The 12,130-nt window shown below is 47.1% G+C and overlaps 1 protein-coding gene and 1 long non-coding RNA gene across 2 annotated transcripts in view; one reads left to right on the top strand and one right to left on the bottom strand.

Moving 5' to 3' along the window:
- The window catches only part of npas2 (neuronal PAS domain protein 2), a 104,110-nt gene that overhangs the window by 5,214 nt on the left and 86,766 nt on the right, over nucleotides 1-12,130 (bottom strand). Inside the window, exons 19-20 of the mRNA XM_070882060.1 lie at nucleotides 11,004-11,096; nucleotides 5,860-6,049 (exon numbers count right to left, since the gene is read on the bottom strand). Coding sequence (XP_070738161.1) covers nucleotides 5,860-6,049; nucleotides 11,004-11,096 — 283 coding nt within the window. The remainder of the gene's footprint in view (nucleotides 1-5,859; nucleotides 6,050-11,003; nucleotides 11,097-12,130) is intronic.
- LOC139265147 (uncharacterized) overlaps nucleotides 8,569-12,130 on the top strand; it is a 75,802-nt gene continuing 72,240 nt past the window's right edge. Inside the window, exon 1 of the long non-coding RNA XR_011593476.1 lies at nucleotides 8,569-8,744. This is a non-coding gene — a long non-coding RNA (uncharacterized lncRNA). The remainder of the gene's footprint in view (nucleotides 8,745-12,130) is intronic.

The raw sequence follows: 12,130 nt of genomic DNA, 5'->3' as shown, positions 1-12,130 counted from the left end.
GCCGCAGCCCTATGCGATCCAGTCGCTGGAGGACCTCCTCCAGGTTTTGTAGGTGCTCGACGGTATCCTGACCCATGAACAATATGTCGTCCTGAGAAACCACCATGCGTGGTACCGACTTGAGTCGGCTCTCCATGTTTCTCTGGAAGATCGCTGCAGCCGATCGAATTCCAAATGGGCATCTGTTGTAGATGAACAGTCCCTTGTGCGTGTTGATGCAGGTGAGGCCCTTCGAAGACTCCTCCAGCTCCTGCATCGTGTAGGCCGAAGTCAGGTCGAGCTTAGTGAACGTCTTGCCTCCTGCCAGCGTCGCAAATAGGTCGTCTGTCTTAGGTAGTGGGTATTGGTCCTGTAGCGAGAAACGATTAATAGTTACTTTATAATCGCCGCAAATCCTAACCGTGCCATCACTTTCGAGTACTGGAACAATTGGGCTGGCCCACTTGCTGAATTCCACTGGGGAAATGATGCCCTCGCTTTGCAGCCTGTCCAGCATGATTTCCACACACTCCCTCATCATGTGAGGTACCGCTCGCACCTTGTGGGGAATGGGTGGTGTCTCTGGGACCAAGTGGATCCGCACCTTCACCCCGGAAAAGTTTCCAATGCCTGGCTCAAAAAGGGAAGGAAATTTGTTAAGAACCTGGGTACATGAGGCCTCATCGACATGTGATAGCGCTCGGATGTCATCCCAGTTCCAGCGGATTTTGCCAAGCCAGCTCCTTCCAAGCAGTGTCGGGCCATCGCCCGGGACAATCCCGAGTGGCAGTTTGTGCACCGTGCCCTCATCGGTGACCTTGACCATGACGCTGCCCAGGACAGTGATGAGCTCTTTGGTGTACGTTCTCAGTTTCGTGTGGATAGGGCTCAGGGCTGGTCTGAGTGCCTTGTTGCACCACAGTCTCTCAAACATCTTTTTACTCATGATGGATTGGCTAGTGCCAGTGTCCAGTTCCACGGCTACGGGTAAGTCATTCAATTTTACATTTAGCATTATAGGTGGCCATTTTGTCGAAAATGTGTGCATCCCATGTACTTCAGCATCTGCCTCCTCTCTCTGAGGCTTGAAATTGCTTTGATCCACCATGGACCGATCTTCCTCTGCCATGTGGTGGTGAGCAGGTTTTGCAGAGCTTGCAGCTCGTCTGGAAGCTTGTTGGAGGTGCCCCATTGTTCCACAGTTCTTGCAAACATACCCTTTGTAGCGGCATGAATGGGCTGAATGGAAGCCTCCACAATGCCAACAAGGTGTGAATTGCCTTGCATTCATCCTTTGTTGCGGACTCGAGACATCTGGGTCACCTGAGGCCTGCTGGCAGTTGCAGACTCGTAGTTTCTACTCTGTACATTTCTGCTTGCAAACACAGTTCTAGTTAATTTATGAACATTGCTAGCACTTGTGTGCTGAGAGATTTGATTGGTGTTATCACTGGTGGACATAAACGCCTGTGCTATCACAATGGCCTTACTGAGGGTCGGTGTCTCTACAGCCAAAAGTTTTCATAGGATGGTCTCGTGGCCAATGCCCAATACAAAAGAATCTCTGAGCATCTGCTCCAGGTAGCCATCAAACTCACATTGTCCTGCAAGTCGTCTTAGCTCGGCGACGTAGCTCACCACTTCCTCACCTTCAAATCGCTGGCACGTGTACAACCGATACCTCGCCATCAGTACACTCTCCCTCGGGTTAAGATGCTCCCGACCCAGTGTACACAGCTCCTCATACGATTTATCTGCCAGAAGATTCTTCATGAGGCTGTAGGTCGGTGCCCCACAGAACATGAGGAGGACCGCTCTCCTTTTTGCAGTGCTTCCTTCTCCGTCCAGCTCGTTGGCTACAAAGTACTGGTCTAGCCGTTCGACATAGGCTTCCCAGTCCTCACCCTCCGAGAATTTCTCCAGGATGCCCACAGTTTGCTGCATCTTTGCGTTGGATTCGTATACTCATTGGCAGTTATTGTGTTCCTGACACAGATCAGACTGCACACAGGGAGGTTAAAGTAACAGTGACCTCAGTCTTTATTAAGACACTCCAGAGTGAGGAACAGGTCTTGGGGGCCGGCTTATATACAGTGCTTCCAAGGGATGCTGGGATCCCTTGGGACTTCAGGGGATGCGCTCCCTGGTGGCGGAACATGGGAGTGCATGCTTTATAGATGCACAACAGGGATGTTCGCTGATGATTGTAGTGTTCAGTTCCTTTCGCAACTCAGATAATGGAGCAGTCCATGCCCGCATGCAGCAAGACCTGGACAATATTCAGGCTTGGGCTGATAAGTGGCAAGTAACTTTTGCACCACATAAGTGCCAGGCAATTACTATCTCCAACAAGTGCGAGTCGAATCACTGCCCCTTGATATTCAACGTCATTACCATCACCGAATCCCCCACCATCAACATCCTGGGGGTCACCATTGACTAGAAACTTAACTGGATCAGCCACATAAATACTGTGGCAACCAGAGCGGGCCAGAGGCTGGATATTCTGCAGCGATTGTCTCACCTCCTGACTCCCAAAGCCTTTCCACCATCTACAAGGCACAAGTTAGAAGTGTGATCGAATATTCACCGCTTGCCTGGATGAGTGCAGCTCGAACAACATTCAAGAAGCTTGACACCATCCAAGACAAAACAACCTGCTTGATCGGCACCCCATCCACCACCTTAAACATTCACACCCTCCACCACCGGCACACTGTGGCTGCAATGTGTACCATCTACAAGATGCACTGCAGCAACTCACCAAGGCTTCTTCGACAGCACCTCCCAAACTCGCGATCTCTACCACCTAAAGGACAAGGGCAGTAGGTGTCTGGGAACACTGTCACCTCCACATTCCCCTCCAAGTCACACACCATCCTGACTTGAAAATATATTGTTGTTCTTTCATCGTCGCTGGGTCAAAATCCTGGAACTCCCTCCCTAACAGCACTGTGGGAGAACCGTCACCACAAGGACTGCAGCGATTCAAGAAGGTGGTTCACCACCACCTTCTCAAGGGCAATTAGGGATGGGCAATAAATGCTGGCCTTGCCAGTGACACCCACATCCTATGAACAAATTTTAAAAAACACAGATTTAAGGTGATTGCTAAAGAACTAGAGGTATTTTTTTTTTTACACAGCAATTTGTTATGATCTAGAATGCACTGCTTGAAAGGGGTGGTGGAAGTAGATTCAGTAGTAACTTTCAAAAAGGGAATTGGATAAATATTTGAAGGATAAACAGGGCTATGGGGAAAGAGTGAGACTAATTGGATCACTCTTTCGAAGAGCCGGCACAGGCACGATGGGCCGAATGGCCTCCTACCTCTGTGCTGTATGATTCTATGGCCTAGAAATTTGCGTGCGACACGGCAGCTGCCAGTACCACCGTGCCGCAGGTTAACATCCCCCGAAAATGTTGGTGCCATTAGGAGTCAGATTTTGCTCTGGGGATTAATGATTATTAGCCCAGTGCTAAACTGACCGTGTAACACTCTCCTGGTGGCATTCTCCCCGGCATCAGGTCCCAATATGACGTCCACAAACGGTGTTGCTGAAAGCGAGGCTGTGATTTCGTAAAGCACTGTGGGACGTTAAAAGGGCAATGAATTGTCGTGTTCTTAAAGGGGCCATGTCTTCTGTGATGATGAAAATTAAAAGGATGTAAAAAAATCTAGTTTTCAACCCTTACAGCTCAACTACCTGCTGGAAAAAAAGTTAACATTCGGGGGAAAAAAAAATCCCAAATGGGAGTCTTCAGCTCTTAAAGCTGAATTCCCTTCCGCACCTAAAAAAAAAAATAGAAAAAGTGCTTCAGCACTAATACAAATGGAAGGGAAGGGGCACCCAGGGACTCCCACCCAGTACCCGAGCTTTGTGCAGGTGTTCAACACTGCAAGAGAGATCCTCTACCCACAGGGGCCAGAAAGAACAATGTGGGACCACATCACCGAGGCCATTACTACTAGCAGTGCTCAAAGAAGCTTCATGACCTCAGACCAGTGCATCTTGAAAAGCCGTTTCCTACCAACTGCATCACCAGCCTCAAGCACTTCTCAATGCACAACTCCGCCCCCCCAACCCCCCCCCCCCCCCGCCCCCAGCCCCAGTCCAATCACTCACCTAACAAAAATCTGTACCAATCATGAAGCACACCTCCCATACCGAGCTTCACTTCACCCCCTTGGAGGAGACAGTGCTGGCCATTCTTGGCGGAGGTATTGCTGAGCCCTTGGCCAGTGGCGGGGCTGAAAGGATGCAAGATGCCGGTATCCTCATATACCATCCTCCTTCTCCCATGCACCTCTTGCTTTCCCATCCTCCCATCACCACAACTCCACCCTTGTGCCTTAATCAGAAATGTGGTCTGTCCAGCCAGTGTTTGACCAAGAAGCGAGAGAAGAGTGAAGAAGATTAAGAAGAAATAGAAACACTGCCACACGATTTGACACTCCCAGCCACCTGCTCCTCAAGGTCAACCAGCAAGGCCATTTGCAGTGTCCCACACTGAAAGCTAGCAGCCTTCCACCAGCCATGCTGCAGCCACTGGGGTAGCGTGACATCAGTAGGATAGGAAAAGGCTCACAGAAGGCAGTCACCAAGAGAATACATAATGGTGATTTTCGCAAAATTAGGCAAAACAGCTGAATTTTTAGCCCTATGTTTCTAAGAGTCAACCACATAGTGTGGGACTGGAGTCACAGGCAGACCAGATCAGGTAGGTGTGACAGGTTCCTTTCCCTGAAGGACCTGAGTGAATCAGTTAGGTTTTTACAACAATCCAGGAGCTGTCTTGGTCATTTGTCAATCAAGGCAAATCAGGAAGTAATGTGATGTTTTTCCAACTTATTGAAATTGTAGCATCACATGTTATATGAACCTCCATCATGAAGGCCTACTTCACAAGTTAAACAAACGGTTAGGGATACTGTGTGTTGGGATTGTACAGGTTATACCTCTCCAGTCCGGCATCCTTGGGTACTGACCGGTGCCCGACCAGGGAATTTTCCGGACCACAGGAGGTCACGCCGACCCCAGACTTACCGGGTCCTGATGACAGTGCTTGGGCTCCTGAACACCTCGCAACGCGTCGGCTGCAAAACTCGGGCCTCACTCCCTCTCTGTGCCAACCCGACCGAGGAGGGAACACCGGAGGCAGCGGGGATAAGAGGAGCAGCCTTACGTCATGCTGAAATCTCGGGCCTCCCTCTCTCATGGTGCTGGTTTTGCACTCTTTTTCTGGAGGTAACTGCTGACAACGACCCGGCCACGTTCTGCGCATGCGCTGCGCAGAAGCCCACTGCGCAGCATTTTGTTGCTCAGAATCTCCGTTTTTTTCAATCCTCAGTGCCTCAGTCAACTGTCTGCCCTTCCCTTTCCTTGCCCGGTCCGCTTATCTCCATGAACAGCGTGGGACACCACCCCTGCTGGAAATGATACCAGACTAGGGATGTTTCCGGACTAAAGAGTCCCGGACTGGAGAGGTACAACCTGTATTGTATTTGATTATGTTTGTTAACCAAATGTATTAAGGGATATGGGGCAAAGGTAGGTATATGGAGTTCGGTCACAGATCAGCCATGATCTCATTGAAAGATGGAACAGGCTCGAGGGGCTGAATGGCAGGCTCCTGTTCCTATGTATGTTCTTTTTTTTGTATATGATGGTATTCTAAATAGAACTATGTAAAATCAGTGTAAGATGTGGTACCCCTTCATGGTAATGCAGGTGGGGAGATCTCATGTGATGATATTTATTGTTGCAGCGCTAGATCTGGAAACGTAGAATGTTTGGATGTTAACACCACAGTTTGCTACTTGCATCTTGAAGTTGCTGTTTCTCCATGTTGCTTGTATACCCTCACGGGACGTCTTACCTGAAGATAGTGGTGTTGTTGCTGGAGCTGCATGGAATGATGGACGTGCTGCTGCTGAATAGAAGCCTGCTGATGTGAAGAGAAGCCCTGATGTTGGATAGCCACGGACCCTGGGGACGGGATAATCACCGCGCTGCAGCTGATTGGTTGTATTGCTAGTGCCGTCAGCATCTGCTGGTCTTGGATATATCTGAACACACAAGACCGCAAAACGCACAAGTTAGGATTCGCTGCAGCTTTGCCACAAGTAGAATTAGTTAAATACTGAGATGCCATTTACCTAATTGGCTTACTCTGATCTGGTGCTCTACAAAATGTCTGTTTAATGATAATCTGCGGCAAATCGATTGTTTGCCGACTGATGAGTGAAGAACAAAAAAAAATTAAAGGAATTTAAAGGAGTGCCAGATTGTCGTGAGGTTCGGGGCTGTAGGATACTCTAGCCTTGCACGTGGAGGGCAGTGATAAAGTACACAAACTGGGCATTATCTGTCTATATACACTGCTGATAGTGACAAGTAGATTTCACTCTGCAATTTCAATTTCCATTCTCAATAAGAACATAAGAAATAGGAGCAGGAGTAGGCCATTTGTCCCCTCAAGCCTGCTCCGCCATTCAATAAGATCATGGCTGATCTGATCTTGGTCTCAACTCCACATCCTCGCCCGTTCCCCATAACCCTTGACTCCCTTACTGTTCAAAAATCTCTCTATCTCCACCTTAAATATATTCAATGACCCAGCCTCCACAACTCTCTGGGGTAGAGACTTCCACAGATTCATGACCCTCTGAGAAGAAATTCCTCCTCATCTCCGTTTTAAATGGGCAACCCCTTATTCTGAAACTATGGCCCCTAGTTTGAGATTCCCCCATGAGGGAAAAAATCCTCTCTGCATCTATCCTGTCAAGCCCCCTCAGAATCTCATATGTTTGAGTGGATAGTTGGAGTTTTCACATTTAATACCAAGCACATTTTTGCCCGTTTAAATCGATCGCTAAATTTGACCCGTGTACATGAGACATTATAGTTGTCTGCGTTCTCAACTACAAATATATCAAAAAATTTGAGGTGTGTCCATCACATTTCACCCTATCAAAAATGTAAACAAATAAACATGCCGTGGCTCAGTGGGTAGCATACTCGCCTCTGATTCAGATGGTTGTGGGTTCAAGTCCCACTCTATGACACTTGAGCACAAAAAAATCTAGGCTGACACCCTAATGCAGTGCTGAGGGAGTTCTGCACTGTCGGAGGTGCCGTGTTTTGGAGGAGATGTTAAACTGAGGCCCCGTCTGCCCTCTTGGGTGGATGCAAAAGATTCCATGGCTCTATTTTGAAGAAGAGCAGGGGAATTATCCCTGATGTCCTGACCAATATTTATCCCTCAACATTTCTAAAACAGATTATCTCGTCATTATCACATTGCTGTTTGTGGAAACTTGCTGTGCGCAAATTGGCTGCTGCGTTTCCTACATTACAATAGAGACTACACTCCAAAAAGTACTTCATTGATTGTAAAGCGCTTTGGCACGTCCCGAGGTCATTAAAACCGCTATATAAATGCAAGTCTTTTTCAAATTTCTTCATCGCACTTTATATAATTGAAAATATAAAGAAAGCAGAGAAACCGCCACCTCCCCCCCACAATGGAAAATACGAACTAATTGATTTTAAGTTCCATTCATTAAAAAAAAGTATGAGAAACAAATAAAACTATTCTGACCTCTGATCGACCTAAGGATCTGAAAAGAGTAATTTCTTCGAACTCACCACAGGAAGAAAAGTACACCTTGTGGCCTTAAAGAGACACACCGGCCCTGAAATCCCGGCCTCGCCGTGTCCGTAAGGAATATGTACGGACCTGGTGAGGCCTCGCAAAAGCCGATTTTCGGTGCAATTGGAATTAGACTGGCTAACCTCTTGTTGGCTGGCACAGGTATGATGGTAAGCACTGCAGGGAATCGAATACGGCCAGGGAGATCTCCTGGAGTAGTTTCGATCGCCTGGATGGGTCGGAGAGGAATTTTCCCAGATTTTTTTTCCCCAATTGGCCTGGGTTTTTATCTGGTTTATGCCTCTCCCAAGAGATCAGGCTGCTGACCGAGGGCCGTGTGGCTCTTTGTCTGCCGGCGCGGACACAATGGGCCGAAATGGCCTCCTTCTGCGCTGTAAATTTCTATGTTTCTATGTTTCAAACCGGCTTTTCCAATCTGTCAAGATTTCTCTTGACAGTTCCGCCACATCCCCGCAGGAAGGACATTTGCATGGCCGAGATTGGACTATTTTCTCATCTCTTGCCCAGTGAATGTCCTTCAAACTCTTGCGCCTGGTAAAAGCAGGAGCATAGCCTACTTTTACCAGCATAAGAGTTTTAAAACATAAAAAATAAAATGTAAAAACACATTTTTATATTAAAAACCCTGCCCACTAAGGTAAGTTTATTTTAAACCCTATTAAAACACTTTGAAAAAAATCCAAAAAGTATATATTTTTTCTAAAACATTTAATTAACTTTAATTTCAATTAATGTGAAATATCTGAGTTTTAAAAAAAAATTTATGTTGTGTTTAGGGGTTTTAGGGGGTTTTCTCATTGATAATAATGGGAACATGGAGATACGGAGTTGCCATTATTATCAATGAGAATACTGCACCGTGATTGGTTGTCCAGTCACATGTGACTACGTGCGAACCTTGAGGACGGGGACGCGCTGCGAAGCGCGGGAAGAGAAGGCCTCCCACCGCAGTCCAAGGCACCTCCGGGCCCACCAGGTACCTTCGTACAGAAGTTTGGGGTCGGAGGCGTGCGTCCGAAGGAAGCCTCCGACCGCAATTTTAGGTCCATTAAGTTATGCACGTTAGCAGAGGAATAATACACTATGTGGTACGTGGTATAATACCCTGTTTTTATAAAAAAGCTTACTCTTTGATCTACCCTGAGCAGTGGCACAGTGCACAGTTACACTTCAGCTTAAGGTCTCGCTAACAAACTGGTTTAATGGCAATCTGCAGGCAGGTCTAAGCTGATCATGTCTCAAGCTCTTGTTCTCCAGATAAGACTTCTGGCTTTCATTTATTACACTTGCGCAGCAGGAAATCAGTGCAAGCCCGAGATTAAATTTTACTTACAAATATAAAATGCTGGAAATACTCAGCAAGTCAAGCAGCATCTGGGTGCTTTATTGGGGGTGGAGGGGGGGGCAATTTCTCTGCATATTATAAATGATTGGCTTTCGTTATATTTTTATGTTGTAAAGGGTGATGAGGAAACCTGCCTGTTTGATAGAGTGAAATGTGATGGACATGCCTCGAACTTTTTGATGTTTTTGTAACTGAGAACACAGACAACTATAATATCTCACATACACGGGTCAAATTCAACAATTGACTAAAGTGGGCAAAAAGTGCTTGGTATTAAATGAGAAAACTCCAACTTTGAGAATGAAAATCGAAACTGCGGGGTGAAATACACTTGTCTCTATTAGCTGTGTATTTAGAGAGATAATGCTCAGTCTGTGTACCTCAGCACTGCCCACCGCATGCCAGGCTAGAGTATCCTAGTGCCTTGAATCACACTGCAATCAGGCACTCCTCCAGATAATGCTCAGTCTGTGTGCCTCAGCATTGCCCACTGCATGCAAGACTAGAGTACCCTACTGCCCTGAATCGTACTGCAATCATGCACTCCTCTAGTTTCCTCAAATATATCTTGTGTTCTTCACTCATCAGGTCGATGAACTTTCATCAGAACTCATCAAAGGTCAGCGATCTGTTTCTCGGTCCAAAGATGCTGCCTGACTTGCTGAGTATTTCCAGCATTTTCTCTCTTTATTTCCGATTTCCAGCATACGCAGTATTTTGTTTTTGTTACTTCCAGACTTGACTATTCCCACGTACTCCTGGTCGGACACCCAGCTTCCACCCGCCATAAACTTGAGCTCATCCTAAACTCTGCTGCCCGAATCCAAACTTGCACCAAGTCCTATTCACCCATTACTCCTGTGCTCGCTGACCTACATTGGCTCCCGGTTGAGCAACGTGTTGATTTTAAAATTCTCATCCTAGTTTTCAAATCCTTCCATTCCCTCGCCCCCCCCGCCCCTCCCTATCTCTGTAATCTCTCCAAGCCCTACAACCCTCCGAGATCTCTGCGCTCCTCCAATTTTGGCCTCGTGCACCCTGAGTTTAATCACCCCACCATTGGCACCATACCGACAACTGCCGAGGCCCTAAGCTCTGGAATTCCCTCCCTAAACCTCTCCGCCCCTCTCCCTCTCCAAGATCCTCCTTAAAACCTCCCTCTTTGACCAAACTTTCGGTCATCTGTCTGAATATCTCCTTATGTGGCTCGGTATCAAATTCTGTTTGATAAGGCTCCTGTGAAGCGTCTTGGGACGTCTTACTACATTAAAGGTGCTATACAAATACAAGCTGTTGTTGTTTGATAAAATTTGACTGTGGTTTTGACTCAAATGTAATTGCATGTTTTTGCTTTTACTAATTGGCCTCTAGGGAAATAAAAGCATATGGGATTGGGCGAGAAAGTGGAGTTGAGGTCAAAGATCAGCCATGATCTTATTGAATGGCGGAGCAGGCTCGGGGGGCCGTATGGCCTACCCCTGCTCCTATTTGTTATGTTCTTATGTAACTGAAGTGTCGGTCACAGATACCTGTGCATAGCTGGATTAGTATCGCAGCTGGTGGGTCCTTCTATGATTTTCCAATCACACTTTCTTGGATTGGATCAATACCTAGAGGGTAATATTTTGTGAGATAATAGCCGTATCAGTCACGCTGTCAGTTATCTCGCTCACTTGCCTTGAGCAACCTGCACTGATAAAACCGTATCCTTTTCCAACAGACCCTTCACTATGTTTACACTATAGTTTGATAGCCAATGGACTGGAAATGACCGCCAGTGAGATTTTACGAACAGCGACTTCACTGTTGTAACCCCGGCACTAACCTCTGTATTGTACATGGGCTAATGACTGTTAAAATAACAGGGGTACGTAATTAATGAGAACACGTTAGGCATTTATATGCTAATGTTCACACTGAATTCCAGGCCACTGTATCTAGTACATTCAGGAGCCCATTGTGACCATGGTGCTATACACCGAGTCAGTCTCGGGATTTGTACTTGGTTTGTTGTCTTGCTGTATTACTTTGGGATGGCTGTTCATTTCCACTGCTGCTTGGCACAATGAAATGGATGGGTTGATTCAAAAATAATCTGGAAAAAGAGGCAAATGAAGAATGATGGTAACACTTCTCTTCCCTCGGTGCTGGAGATTAGAGTGAGGGTATTTGTCACTTCACTGGCTTCGTTTGATAAATACACACAGCTGGACACACAGTTTTTAAAAATTCGTTCATGGGATGTGGGCGTCGCTGGCAAGGCCAGCATTTATTGCCCATTCCTAATTGCCTTTGAGAATATGGTGGTGAGCTGCCTTCTTGAACCACTGCAGTCCGTGTGGTGAAGGTACTCCCACAGTGCTGTTAGGGAGGGAGTTCCAGGATTTTGACCCAGCGACAATGAAGGAATGGCGATATACTTCCAAGTCAGGATGGTGTGTAACTTGGAGGGGAACATGGAGGTGGGGGTGTTCCCATGCACCTGCTGCCCTTGTCCTTCTACATGGTAGAGGTCGTGGGTTTGGGAGGTGCTGCTGAAGAAGCCTTGGTGAGTTGCTGCAGTGCATCTTGAAGATGGTACACACTGCAGCCACGGTGCGCCGGTGGTGGAGGGAGTGAATGTTGAAGGTGGTGGATGGGGTGCCAATCAAGCGGGCTGCTTTGACCTGGATAGTGTCGAGCTTCTTGAATGTTGTTGGAGCTGCACTCTTCCAGGCAAGTGGAAAGTATTCCATCACACTCCTGACTTGTGCCTTGTAGATGGTGGAAAGCCTTTGGCGAGTCAGGAGGTGAAACACTCGCCGCAGAATACCCAGCCTCTGACCCGCTCTTGTTGCTGATCCAGTTAAGTTTCTGGTCAATGGTGAACCCCAAGATGTTGATGGTGGAGGATTCGGCAATCGTAATGTTACTGAATGTCGAGGGGTGGTGGTTAGATTCGCAATTATTGGAGATAGACATTGCCTGGCACTTGTGTGGTGTGAATGTTACTTGCTAATTATCAGCCCAAGCCTGAATGTCATCCAGGTCTTAGGCGGGCATGGACTGCTTCATTATCTGAGGAGTTGTGAATGGCACTGAACACTGTGCAATCATCAGCGAACATCCCCACTTCTGACCTTATGATGG

Source organism: Pristiophorus japonicus, chromosome 6, assembly GCF_044704955.1.
Source record: "Pristiophorus japonicus isolate sPriJap1 chromosome 6, sPriJap1.hap1, whole genome shotgun sequence".
Taxonomy (NCBI): domain Eukaryota; kingdom Metazoa; phylum Chordata; class Chondrichthyes; family Pristiophoridae; genus Pristiophorus; species Pristiophorus japonicus.
Note: the sequence above shows the minus strand (reverse complement) of the source record. Positions and strands in the feature narration are given on the sequence as shown.